This window comes from Lagopus leucura, unplaced genomic scaffold (assembly GCF_019238085.1).
Source record: "Lagopus leucura isolate 7727_CA_CO unplaced genomic scaffold, USGS_WTPT01 Super-Scaffold_739, whole genome shotgun sequence".
Lineage (NCBI taxonomy): Eukaryota > Metazoa > Chordata > Aves > Galliformes > Phasianidae > Lagopus > Lagopus leucura.
The window spans coordinates 3,062,407-3,076,106 of NW_024962255.1; the positions used below are offsets into that span (position 1 = coordinate 3,062,407).

The 13,700-nt window shown below is 37.1% G+C and overlaps 1 protein-coding gene across 1 annotated transcript in view; it reads left to right on the plus strand.

Annotated features, from left to right (window-relative positions):
* Nucleotides 1-11,634, plus strand: part of RET (ret proto-oncogene) — an 87,145-nt gene extending 75,511 nt beyond the window's left edge. The window contains exons 16-20 of the mRNA XM_042863513.1: nt 1,842-1,912; nt 5,136-5,273; nt 7,164-7,263; nt 8,132-8,279; nt 10,183-11,634. Coding sequence (XP_042719447.1) covers nt 1,842-1,912; nt 5,136-5,273; nt 7,164-7,263; nt 8,132-8,279; nt 10,183-10,340 — 615 coding nt within the window. The 3' untranslated portion in view covers nt 10,341-11,634. The remainder of the gene's footprint in view (nt 1-1,841; nt 1,913-5,135; nt 5,274-7,163; nt 7,264-8,131; nt 8,280-10,182) is intronic.
* Nucleotides 11,635-13,700: the final 2,066 nt, after the last annotated feature.

Consider the following 13,700-nt stretch of genomic DNA (forward strand, 5'->3'; position numbering starts at 1 on the left):
TTCCCTTCCCTTCCCTTCCCTTCCCTTCCCTTCCCTTCCCTTCCCTTTTTCCTGCCAAATGCTCTGTACGCAATCATTTCTTTTTCCTACTGCTAGAGATTTTACATGGGCAGGACACATAAAAGTAGTCTGTGTCAGCAAATGTAAAACAATGCCACCCTTTTACATTGCAGGAGATGTGCTCATTAACCTATTTGCAGATAGAGCACAGCCCATTTTTAAATGAGGTGGGCCTTCTCATTTATCCAGTTCCTCATCACACTGCTTGAAAAGAAGAAATTAACAAATCTGCCATTTTTTCTCCCTCTTCCTAAGTAAAAATATGAACAAAGAAACTCAAACCAAAGCCACGGTTTTAAAAACTACATTCAATTTCTACTAAGTCTTATTTTTGGGAATTATCACATTTATATGGATGACTTGAAGCAAAACTCCTGCTAGAAATTCTTTTAAACATATGAAAGATACCAAATCTTAATCAGCATGGTAGGTCACAGACTATGGAATCTGCTAATGCTTCCTGTCAAAGATTATTTAAAGCAGTTTTATTTTGCCTGCCATTGCAAATGATGATCAAGTGTCTAGATACAGTTCTGTCTGCTTGCAGTGCACACAGCAGCACTCAGCATACCATATAGCATAGTATCACAGAACTGTTTGAGTTGGAAAGGACCCTTAGAGGCCATCTAGTCCAACTCCACTCCAATGAACAGGGGCACCCATATCTCAGTCAAGATGCTCAGAGTCCTGTGCAGCCTGACCTGGAATGCCTCCAGGAACAGAGCATCTACCACATCATCGTATCATCTAATCATATCATCATACTGCTGCCCCTGTAGGATTTTGGTAGACGAATTTGTTGGAAATCCACTGTAAGACTTTGGAAAAGAAATTTGTTGGAAACATGATGAAGTCCTCTTGTTGAATCCCATCATTGCTTCTGAAAAAACAAACAAACAAAAAAAAAGTTGGGATTGATAGTTTTGAGATGAAGATGATTAATTAAAACTTGCCATTGTTTATTCTTAAAAAAATTTAAAAAATGAAAATATTGTCAAATACAGCAATCCAAGTCTTGCTTTTTTCATGTTTGCATACTGCCATTGACATCAGCAGAACAGCATTTACATGTCACACCGAGGCCAGACTGTGATGTTAGATTGCTAAAGCTGCTTTCTACTGACTGTTTATAAGATCAGTAGTGTTGGTTCTGTTCCCGCTATGACTCAATATGGAAGAGTTGCCAACAGAAATTTTTGCATGTGGAAGTTGTATCATATAATGAAAATACTTCTGTAAATACTGCACATTTTATATTTAGCTTTTCCTGGTATGTGGTTGGCTTTTTTTTCTTTTTCAGTTAACAGTGCTGTTTGTGCGAATGTTTCCTTAAGTCAAAATAAGTTGTAATGAAAATGACCTTTTGAAGATGTGATCATGCATAGAAAGGGCTTTGCCACATGCAGTTAGCTGTTCTGATGCATGTGTTCTATGGACTGGTTGTTTGGTATTTTAAGTAAATGCAGTTTATTTCTTGGGATGGTCATGTAATGAAAGCCTATTTTCTCTTTGCTTCAGAGATGCTCATCACTACAGAGCTTAACAGATCATCTGTCAGCTTGTGTGAAGGATGAAATTCAGTGATTTTACAAAATTCTTACAGTTATTCTCTTCACATTTTCTTACGTAATGCTAAATCATTCTGTCCCTTGGAAATGTTTAGAGCATGAATAGAATATCTGTTACAGGTTTGAAAAAAGTAGTTAATATGTTGGTGTTCCACTTAGAAGCATGAATCTCTGACCAGTAATATATATATGTATATATGTATTTTTTTTTAGGGTCGGATACCTGTTAAATGGATGGCCATAGAATCCCTATTTGATCATATCTATACAACACAAAGTGACGTGTAAGTGTAAATTCTGTGATTCTTTATAGTTCATGCATTTGTTTAAGGAGATAGGGGAGGAAGTAACAATAATGTACGTGGTAGTCAAAGTTCTTAATGCTTAAACAGAGACAGAACGCAGCCTGCATGGCCCCACATGCTGTCATTGATATGTTTTATTTTGTATTTTTGCCATTTAATTAAATCTGAGGAAAAATTATAAAAGTTACTTAGGTGTTTAATTCCTGCCATACTCAGCAGGGGTTGCAGCTGTGCGTGTGAGATGATTGGCTTTGAAGATGTAGACAAAAATTACTGATCTTAGTTGTCAGTGACAACAGTTGAACCCACCATGCCCAGTTCTCATTCATCGCTTGTATTTAACAGCAACCAGCAGATACAGGATCAATAGGGAGAGGTGTTAAATCTGACTTCACTCCTATTCAAATCAGTGACATAATTCCAATTAATTTTAATGGCAGCCAACTTACACTTCAGGAGAGCAGTCTGGTTCCAGTGCCAAGAGGCAAGCTCATTTGCATCACTGGGGAAACTAAATTCCTGAAGATGTGCTCCTTCCTCACTGCTGATGGCAAGGCTGCAGAACTACCACAGCTAGGCTGTTCTCACTGTCTGATGAGGAAACAGCCTAACAGAGGAGTGTTTGTACACATTTAACTTAGAATCACATCCTTTCATATTCTTTCTCCCTGGGATGAATAGTGGTTGTGACCAGACTGCAGGCAGACACTGTAAAACAAAGTGTTACTTATTTAGGAGAAAAAGTCTCCAAGGGATTGCAAAAGCAGCAGTAGTTGCTCCTGATATTCTGCCAGGTAGCATTTTGGATATCTTCCAAACACCCCTTGAAAGACAATCTTGACTAATGCACTATTTTCATTGAACTCAAACAGTATAAAACATTCTGATCTCAATGACATTTCACTGTGGAGGAAACCACTTGGATGACAGCGGTATCTGCAAATAGGAACCTTTCAATATTTACTTTTTATTCACCTTTTACTCATTTCTCTGCAGCTCATAAAAGTTTAAGTGAAATAAAGTATTTTGCTCAACTGGAAAATTCCCTACAAAATGAATTTGCCAAGTATTTCTATTTTTTTTTTTTTTTTTCATTTGGATTAAAAAAAGAAAAAAGTAGGTGCAACCCTTGGGAGAATGTCGCTTTGAATTAGGCCTGTCTAAAGGTTTTTCTTGTTTTGTTTTGGTTTTTTTTCCTGCTCATATTATCTGTTATGCTAACCTGTTTCTCTACAATGAGTTTTCCCAGAGAACTTTTAAAATTAAAAAAAGTCATAGCATATGTATATATTTAAATTAATATTACACTCTGCAGAGCAGCTTTAGGGGCAGAACGGTTGGTGTTGCCACGTGTCTGCCTCTTTGTGAATTGTTGATTGATCCACTGCTATTCACGGAATCGTGCAGAACCACAAAAAGGTTGAGCTGGAAGATCTCACAGGTCCAGCCCCTTCCTGTGGGCTACTTTTAGTGTTAGAGAATCACGCTCTATGGAAATACTCCTTACTGTTTGTGGTGATGCAATTATATTTTAGTTGACCATGTATTAATATAGTCAGCAGCCATTCCAGTGTGCTGTTTTTTTCTCACGCTCTATACTTCTGTTTTCCAGTTTCCCCCTTCTAAAGCCTTTCTGTGCAGTCAGTGGTTAGCTGTACTTAATAACAGTATCACTTGCCAGCATTTACAAAATCTCTTTTTCATTCAGAGGTCAGTGACATCATTGGAGAGCTAGTTTGCTGTCTGCCTGTTCACATTAATTTTTTCTTTTCCGATCATTATTTTTATTCATCATTAGAAAGGGAATTTTTTTAGTCTCCCATTTTTCTTCCCACACTACTTAGTTTGTATAACAACTTGAAAACATTGCAGAATTCTGTTGTGTTTTATTCTAGTTGTTTATTCTAAACAACTTGAGTTAATGAAGAAATTGCTCATCTGATCCCTCCTTTCACATCCTGAATAATTTCACTTTAGCAGAAGAGGTGGACTTGAAAAATCTGCCAGACTACCAAGTTTATTTGAGTTAATAATGTGCAGTATTACAACCTGAAGGCAGAGCAGAATTGACTTTAACAAGGGCGTGAGGCAGCGAATTAATAAAATATATCAAAATGTTATGAATATTCATTAGCTTTCAAGAATGTGCAGGGCGATTAAAAATGAATTCAATTAATGGCATCAGGGAAAAAAGCTGCTGCACACCATTTAGGACTGTGTAAAACAGGTCATTTGGCTTCCCCCCTCATTTTGATATCATTACCATACTTTTGGGTCACTGTTTTTCTCTGACATGTCAGAGCAGAAGAGCTGGACAGCAGTTGGAAAGAGGTGAGTTGTGCTGCTGCATTTCCCTTAGGCTTGGAATTAGGCCTGTAACCCTTCATAAAATCTTTTTAAAAGTGGAGCTAGCACAAAAATTACCCAACAGTGAGAGGACAAAAGCAAATATTTGTCATCAACTGTATGTAATTTTGCTTCCAGGCGCATCCCATTGAGTATCCTTTTGAAGTGAGAGACGCTTTTGGCTGGCATCCTTCATTTAGAACATCCAAGTTTTGGCAAGTTCTCTTGGTCAAGCAGATTCCAGCAATCTGTAGCTTTTTTTTTTTTTTTTGCGACTGGAATAAGCTTCCAGTAAAGGAAGAAAAGATATTTCTGCCTCTCTTTTCTTGCCTTGTCCTCCAAGGCGGACTAATTTAATCTAAATATTCTCAACTCGCTGCAAAAATATCTTTTTGTTTTTTGCCTTTGAGGTCATCAATAAAGCAGGATAAAAAATTCACCATTCTTTCTGTTCATTTCAGAAAAGAGCTTCCTGTGTTTTCTGTTCTGTGTTATATTGTATTTTAGCCATTTGATATTTTCATGATAGATTATTTCATTTGCTTTCATGATCTCACAGAGCAGCTGACATCAAAGGTGCAGCTCATGACTGAAATAACCGCGTTATGCATATAGAGAAATACAACCTCCTATTTAAGATGGCAAACCAGTCCCTTGGTAAATGATAAATTTAGACAGTTGTATTTGATGGAGACTACAAGTTTTAATTTGGGCATAGGCAATGGAAATAGAGGCACCTCCAGAAGCAGTACACAGACCCAATGTCTTGGGTTCTCAGAACACTCGAAAGATATTTATTGGTGAGAGCCAAACCAGGCTCTTGAAATTTATTACTGCTTGTTTTTTTCTTTTCCAGGTGGTCGTTCGGAGTTCTGCTCTGGGAGATTGTAACTTTGGGAGGCAATCCCTACCCAGGTATTGCTCCTGAAAGACTTTTTAACCTCCTAAAAACAGGCTATAGAATGGAGAGACCAGAAAACTGCAGTGAAGAAATGTAAGTAGTTTTTGATTTGATTAGTTTCAGAAAACATTCCTGGAGTTGAAAAAGTAAATAAAATAAATAATACTTCTGAATAAGTAAATAAGAAGTTTGAATAAATACCACAGAAATATTTTTCTGTCTGTCTCAGAAGTAGAATCAAAATAAGTACTACTCAAAAGAATGTAATGAAATGAACAGGAGAAGAATTATCAGCCGAATGCCTGCAGCTACATCCAAAATATTTGTGGGCTACTGAATAACACATTTTGCCAGTCAATGAAAACAATTTGAGTATTCTTAGCAAATACATTTGAATATTCAAGCTTGGAGTGAGAATGAGAATTTCATGGATAGCTGAAACACTGAATAAAATGGGTTTGGTTTTGGTGCATTTTTGCAAAAACATGGATGTTCTGTCCACAGTTGTTATTGTCCTGTTTTTATTCATTGTCTTGGCATTACACAGGAGAAAAGACACCCCGGAATCTTTACCCTTGAAGACATACATTTTCTGTGACTTGGTTAGCCCAGCATAATTCCTTTTCTGTTTGGAGACAATTTGTGCTGTTATCTGTTTATTTATTAAAACACTCAGTGTGAAATATCTACTCTTCCAGCTTCTTCCACAGCATTTGGACACGAGACATGATTTTATGTTTGGCTTGCTGGTCAGGCTTAGGACTTTTTAGACAATTAACAGCCTGTAATCACTATGGTGTTTCCCTGGACTTATTTTTAATATGAAGGATGCTTTGGTCACATCTGGGCTAAGAAAATACAGTATAATAATTATCATTTTTGTCTGTATACTGTACATGGTGAAAAACTATTAAGGGTTTCTAAATTAGGGGCAGAATAAGTTTACAAGTTTCACTTGCAAATATCCTCCAACAAGTATTTTTTGTTTATTTGTCCCATCTCAGCAGGGAATAAGACCTCTTTTCTCCAATATATATTACAACATTGATGATGCTTAGGTTAGGCAAGCTGACCATGTCTGAAGTTTTTTTTTTCTATTCAAGCCGTGGTTTTCTGACTAGTTTAGATATTTGGGGTTTACTCAGAATTTTTTCTGACAATCTTTTAGAGCCCTTTGAGGAATCATTTTCTTAAAATGCATTCTCTGCCTTATCCAAGTAAGAGTCGTCAAGTAAGAGAAAGATCATGAATGAGGGAAAAAACAGAGTGTTCTTCAAGAGCTTACTGTAGCTCTTGTAGCCAATTACTTCCTCAATTTGAACAGTTTCCTAACTGGATTGCTTAGCCTTGAAAACAGGAATGGCAGATTGGGTTGGAGAGTTACGCTTCTGAATCCTAGAATAAAAATAGATGACAAAATAACAATAATAGAAGCCATCAAAAGAGTGTTAATTTGTACCAGTAGTCTTAGGTATGGTATATCCTAAAGGCTTCACCTTGAAGCAAAGTTTATAGACAAAGTTAAGTATTTAAACAAGTGAAGAAGATAAACGTTTTGGAGAATTTGTTTCTGTGAGGACAATCTCAGCCTTCTGTGTACAGCTAAACCACCTCTTCCCTTCCACGGCAGTGCATTGGCAGTGAAATTCAGCTTTTTGACATAAAAGCTCTTTTCCATATTTTGAGATTATATACAAATGTCTTCCAAGTCATATGTAAGCAAAATTAATTTGCAGTCTGCCATGCTGCCTACATGTGAGATAGTCCTCTGAGAAGGTCATTTAAATTCATAAATGCTCACGAAAATAGAAGCCCATTCTTGTGATGTCAGTTGTTAATTCAAGAGAATATTTAACAGAAAACACAGCATAAAGAGATTGATGTAAATTGAGTAGCCTTCATGTTAGAGCTGTATTTAAATGATTTGAGCAGAATCCTGACCCACTTACAAATAATTTTTTTTCATTTTGTGGCGGATCACAGGTACAACCTGATGCTGCGCTGCTGGAAGCAAGAACCAGATAAAAGACCAACATTTGCTGAGATCAGCAAGGAGCTAGAGAAAATGATGGTGAAGAGTAGGGTAAGTGTGAGCAAGCATGAGGTTCTGTAACCTTTTCTGATCATCTAAGTTCGAATGTACAGAATTAATGATCTGCTTTTTTCTTAATACTAATAATTACTCTTCAGCAAGTTTTAAAGCATTTAAATGCCTAATTTCTTTCAAATGCATCCAGACTTTTGAAAGTAGTTCTACCTCATAGAATGGCTTTGGTAACTTCAGCCTTACGATCTCCATGTCTAATGACAAAGCTGGACTGTATAGGCTGGCAAATTTCCTGGCTTGTTCAGCATAATTAAAAGCAAAGCCAATCCAAAACAGAGCTAGAAAAAAATTTAGTCATTTTTCTCTTGCCCTTGCAAATGGAGAAAAATAAAAAACAAAATCAATTTACAAATTTGGATAGCTTTATCTTTTTAAAGTTAATATTCAGTAAATTTTCGAAGGAAAAAAAAAGTTTTGAAAGGAAAAATTGTATTTGTTGTATGTTCAGAGGCATGGGTATAAACCAGTAAAGTTTTCTGGTTAATCTAAATAATTGCTTTTAGAGCAGCGAAAGCTTTATTTGGCAATACTTACACAGCTCTAATTTTCTGTGTAATCATGTAATAGGTTTTGTAAAATGATGAGGTTACCTGAGTACCTCTCTTTCTAGCATATATGTGAATAGGACACAGACATATATAATGCATAGCAGCCCATAGGCTTATTGGTTCTGCTACTGTTGAGCTGAATTAAGTAAGGGAAATACATAAAGGTGCCATACTTGCAGAAAAGGAGAGCCTAGCCTGGTGTAGGAGTACTATCAGAGGTGCATGTGTAGCCTTTACACCCAAGCAACAAGACTGCCATTTACTTTAACCCAGCTTTTTATGCATTCATTTCTTAGGACTACTTAGATCTTGCGGCTTCCACCCCTTCTGATTCCTTGCTTTATGATGATGGGCTCTCAGAAGAGGAGACACCTCTCGTGGACTGTAATAATGCTCCCCTCCCTCGAACCCTTCCTTCCACATGGATTGAAAACAAACTCTATGGTAGAATTTCACATGCATTTACTAGATTCTAGCAACACAAAAAAAAAAAAAAAAAAAAAAAAAGATTTCTCTTCTGCACTGTTGTCAGACTCTGTAACCCCATTACAGTGTTTCTTGTCTGAACGAAGCCAATCAAAATTTGCTTGGAAGCTTCTTTTGGGCTTTTTTGTTTGTTTGTTTGTTTGTTTTTCTTTTGGTAAATGTCAAAGTTTGCATCAGGATCATCCTTTAGTCATTTTGCAGCTGTGTTTAAAATAAACATTTTTAAAAGGATGTGAAAATAAGTAAAATGACTAGATATCATACAATAAAATATAAAGATCAGGGAAGTATTCTCAGGGGAAATATAAAATGCTGATGAGTATCTAATTCAACTATCCTGTTTGGGAGGGAACTAAGAACATTTCAAGTATGTTAGATTCTGCACCTCTGATTTAAGCAATAGACTTTTTTTTATATCACTTTTTGTCACAGCTAAATGATAAAACCCATCTGCAGTGTTTTTTACTTTATCAAGATGGATTTCTAAATTTCAGCTGCTGTTAACGCATTCTGGATCCGTAAGCTGCAATGTCTATTTAACGTGTCATAGAAATCAGAGTACTATATACGGAAGGTACAAATGCTGTATATAATTATTATATACAGACTAACTCAACATGTAAAGTCCTTTGAAAAGTGAATTGATAATGGGCATTTTGAAAGAACTCAGCTGTTTTCACGTCCTTTGGTTTATTATGCAAATGTTGGTATTAAATTATGATTGAAGGATGTAGCAAGTGTTTTTAAAAAGAACATATGCTTTCATATTGTGATGGTGAGATGGACAGTAAAAATGGTTCTTGCCAAAACTCCTACATTTTGTCTCCTGATTAAATATTCTACACGTTTTTAGACATATACTCGCATTATAGATTTTTTAAAATCATTCTTCAAGTGGTATGACTTTTGAAAAGCTTAAAACTTACCATATATACCTGGCTTTGGGCCTATTATTAATGCATACCCCAGCTGTAATTTTCTTTAATAGGTTTCTCCCAGCTCACGTTCACTTTGGGACATTCACTCAGTGGCCAGATTGTAAAAAGAACGCAGTAACAGAAAAATCTGCCACTGAGATTGATGGCAGATGCTGAATGCATAATAAGCAACAAGCAGATTTCTGTTTTTGCCAATCTCGACCCTGGTGTAGGTGTCTCCTTGCACTGCGGGGTCAACACGGTGCTAAGCACTCTGTTTCCAATGTGGTGGTCCCTTGTGCCTCACCTGAGGAGCATTATGGACTCAGTGCAAATAATGACATTCTTGAAATACATGCTTAAACGCTGAATCAAGACGAGTGCTCAGGACTTTGTTGGACTTGACAAAGTTGTGCTCCTGGGATTTTCTAAAATTAAGCAGGAGATCCCTGCTGAGGGGATGAGAGTATCTCCAAAATCTCATTCAAGCCAAAGGAAAGGTAACTGTTTAAGTAAGTGGAAATAATCTATCATTGGAATGAACTTTGGATCCTGTCCCAAATAGGTTTATCAATTCTCGGAGCACTTCCTGTACAGCAAGAACTTTCTCTGGCAAAGCAATATATTGCTACACGATCACTAAAAAAGAAATTTATGGAAAAGCTGGAGTCTTATCAGAAGAAAAATTATTAGCTTTTACTATGCACGTGTGCATGCGCACCTTTTTTTTTTTTATCAAGAAAGCACTTTATTTTTTTCAGGATTTTGTCTACATCTGAATTTATGCTTCAGGGATTTTGAAACATCATTTACACGAATTGATTTGGGACAAAATCCAGTGGACTGGCTTAAAATATTGAAGGGAGTTTTGCCAAGGGCCTTACTGTCTGCACATGAAGTTATGGTTCTTCAGTGCAGAAAAAATTATCTGTTTTCATTTTTAGGCATGTCATACCCGAACTGGCCTGAGGAGAGTCCCGTTCCACTCACAAGATTCGATGGCACTAACTCTGTGTTTTCAAGATATGCAAATGATAGTGTTTATGCTAACTGGATGGTTTCACACTCAGCGGCAAAATTTGTGGACAAGTTTGATAGCTAAAATTTTCTTTGTGAAAGGTAATGGACTCATGAGGGGAACAAACATGCAAAGAATGGAAAGTCCATTGGCTCGTTCTTTGTACAGTCAACAACCTTTAGATTGGCAAACTTTTATTGGTAGTTTTTAAAGTGTGTTATTAATGATGAAAGCTATAATTGGTGATTTCCCCTTTCAGAAAGCATATCAAGCTGGATAAGAGTTGTAGTTCCAGTACTTCTTTTTAGATTGCCACTTCGCATAGGGTTCCATTTGCCAACTTCTTACTGCAAATGGCTCTGCACTTCATTCTCACAGTTTTTTAGATTAACCATCCTGTTTTACAACCTTATTGGATGGGAAAATGTACTTGAACTGCTACTTTTATAGTGGCTGTTTGCATACGACCACTTGATCTAAGTAGGAAGCACAAATATATGGAAGGGAGGGGGGAAATACGCTCCCAAGCTACTGATCTTGCTATCAGATGAGAAGGGTTACAGTGATGTTGGCACTAATGAAGCCTGTATCTTGGTTTAGAAGCAAACATTAAGTAACTCAGTAGAGCACTTGAGATTGAACATTTGAAGTCTTGTAAAATGTATTGTCTTGTCTTAATGAGAAGAGAGTTTGTTTTATTAGTCTTAATTGCTCTTACCTTTAGCACAATGGAGATAAGTTTAATACAAGATATGCTGTATAGGCCGATGGCAATCAAGAGTGTGCATCTGACACGATTTATTTTCCATCATATACATCTTACTAATGTTAAAACGTATGACCTTGTACAATCACAGTTCCTTTTACGAGTTCCATTTGGACTGTATAGGAATTTTTAGTCTGAATTAAAGAGATTTTGTTTGCAGTCATGTTCAGTGGGTTGGAGTCCTCCTCTCAGCTCAGAATTGGATACACTGCCATGCACAGAACACTGCCATGACATAGCTCCAAGTAAACCAATTATCTCAAAAGTTATGAGTGAGCAACACTTGCACAGTAAAAGTGGTCTATTACTCTGCTGTTAATGAACCCATACCAAGAAAATGTCATCTGGATTTGTTGAGGTGAAATATAAAAACGTGTGCCTACAACACTGACTTGATATTTAGGAGACTGGTCTGACTATGGGTCATGTGTTCTATGTGGAAGAGTAAATGATCAGCACTATTTTTGTCTTTATTTGTAATCTGATATGGTTAAAGATAACTTTTGTTTTGCTACAAATGTTGGGATGTGAATCCTGAGTGACTCGTTGTTAACGTTGTGATGATTATTCTAAATAATCCAATTCTACCAAAGCTTGCTCCAATTTAGCTGTTTCCAGATGTTGTTTTGTGTACAAACTTTATGTTTCCATTAAAGTCTGTGATTTCAGAAACGAGAGTCAGACTGCCAAAACCCTAACGCAGATTTTTATCTTGCAAAAACTGTGATATAAAGTGCTGTGCAAGAATTTAAACTCCACTTTTAGGTGTCATATTCTGCCCTGACTTTGGACAAGCGTTAAGCAGAGTGACTTTCTCTTCATACTGCCAGTTAGTGGGCTTGTGCACTCATGCACTGCCAGGAGGTACAGCTTATATATACACAGGGGGTTCAGTTAGGGTATAATGGTGATTTTCCCTGGCACAGCACCACTCAGAACACTGTCAGCACAGATACTTTTAGTATAAATGGCACTGAACGTTAAGCCCATTATATGGGCTTCTTTGTTTTTCTATGAGAGATCTGTGGGGAAGAAGAAAAAAAAGTGGCGTTTCTGATAACTTTTTGTTTTGTCTGGTGCTTTTCACATTTTTTTATGCCTGGAAATGGGAATTCTTTATTAGCCTAAGCAACTAAGAGTTTTTTTTTGTTTGCTTGTTTGTTTTTTTAATTAATTAAGAACTTGTATTTATCAGCTATCTCCAGCAAAATGGTATTCAGCTGGGACATGTGAAGCTACGTTGCTCTACAGTAGGTGAGTGAGATAATTAAGAAGTAACAGTGCATACAGAAAGTGGTGTCTATTTTTGAGCTCTAGCGTAAGACACAGTTGCATTAATTCCTGTGAAAAGTTTCACTAAAAGTAGACATAAATTCCACACATAAAATACACAGGTCATAGTTGTGAGACATAAATATCTTCACTAGGTGCAGCTTACTACATGATTCTGAACAAGTATTCCCCAGTCCAAATAATTTTGACTTAAATGTTGTCAAGAAATAATTACTACTTTCAAGTATTTGTAACATGAAATAATTTGATGGATTCTTATGTCTTATCTGTACACAAGTTTTTTGCAAATGTTTCCCTTGAAGTGTTTCCTATTTGTATTGTATTTCTGCAAGACAGAAAGGTGAGGATTTTGTTTTGGTTCCCAATTAAGTAAATATACTTCCCACATGGGGAAAAAAGTGATATGCAGATGATAATTCCATCAGTGCCAGAAATACTCAGGTACTTGGCTTCCCTGAGCAGTATGAACTCAAAGGGAACAAATGACTCATCTAAAATACAGGTTAGAGGGAATATTTCTAAAAATTTCTGCCAGCTTTTTCTAAAGACCAGCTGAACTGACGTGGTTCACCCAGCCTGTGCTTTGAGTTGGGGCAGGTGGGGAAAAGGGTGAATCTCATGTGCCCTTTCAGTAAGCACAAGGAAATTGTCCTAGGGTTCAATTCTACACTTTTCCAGAGTACACAGAAAAAAAACAAAAAAACAAAAAAACAAAACAAAACAAAAACAAAAACAAAAAAAAACAGAACAAACAAAATTGCTAATAATTTTGAAATTCTGCTTCTAAATTCAGTCCATCTGAAAGCCCTGTATCTCTTTACTGCAGCTACACCTACAGTTTTATAATAAAGTAGGCACAAATACGAATTTTAGCAGCATCACTTCTTAGGTATGAATAGGCAGCAAGCCCCATAAACAAGGTGCTGATTGTTCAGGATGACAGAACCACAAAATGGTGTGGGACGGAGCAGGCCTGGAAGATCTTCTGTTCCCAGCTCTCACACCATGGGTAGGGACACCTCCCACCAGAGCAGGTGCCCAACAACCTGGCTCTGAACGCCTCCGGGCACCCACAGCCTCTCTGGGGAGCTGTGCCAGTGCCTCACTGCTCTCTGAGTGAAGAATTTCCTCCTCATGGCTAAGCTCAATCTCCTCTTTTTCAGTTTAAAGCCACTGCCTTGTCCTATCACTATCTGCCCATATAAAAAGTTGGTTCCTCTCCTGTTTATAAGCTCCCTTCAAGTACTGGAAGGCTGCAGTGAGGTTCCCCAGAGCCTTCAGGCTGAACGAGCCCATCTCCCTCAGCCCTTCTTCATAGGAGAGGTGCTCCAGACCTCTGAGCATCCTCATGGCATGAGCATCCTCCTCTAAGATGAATGAATTGA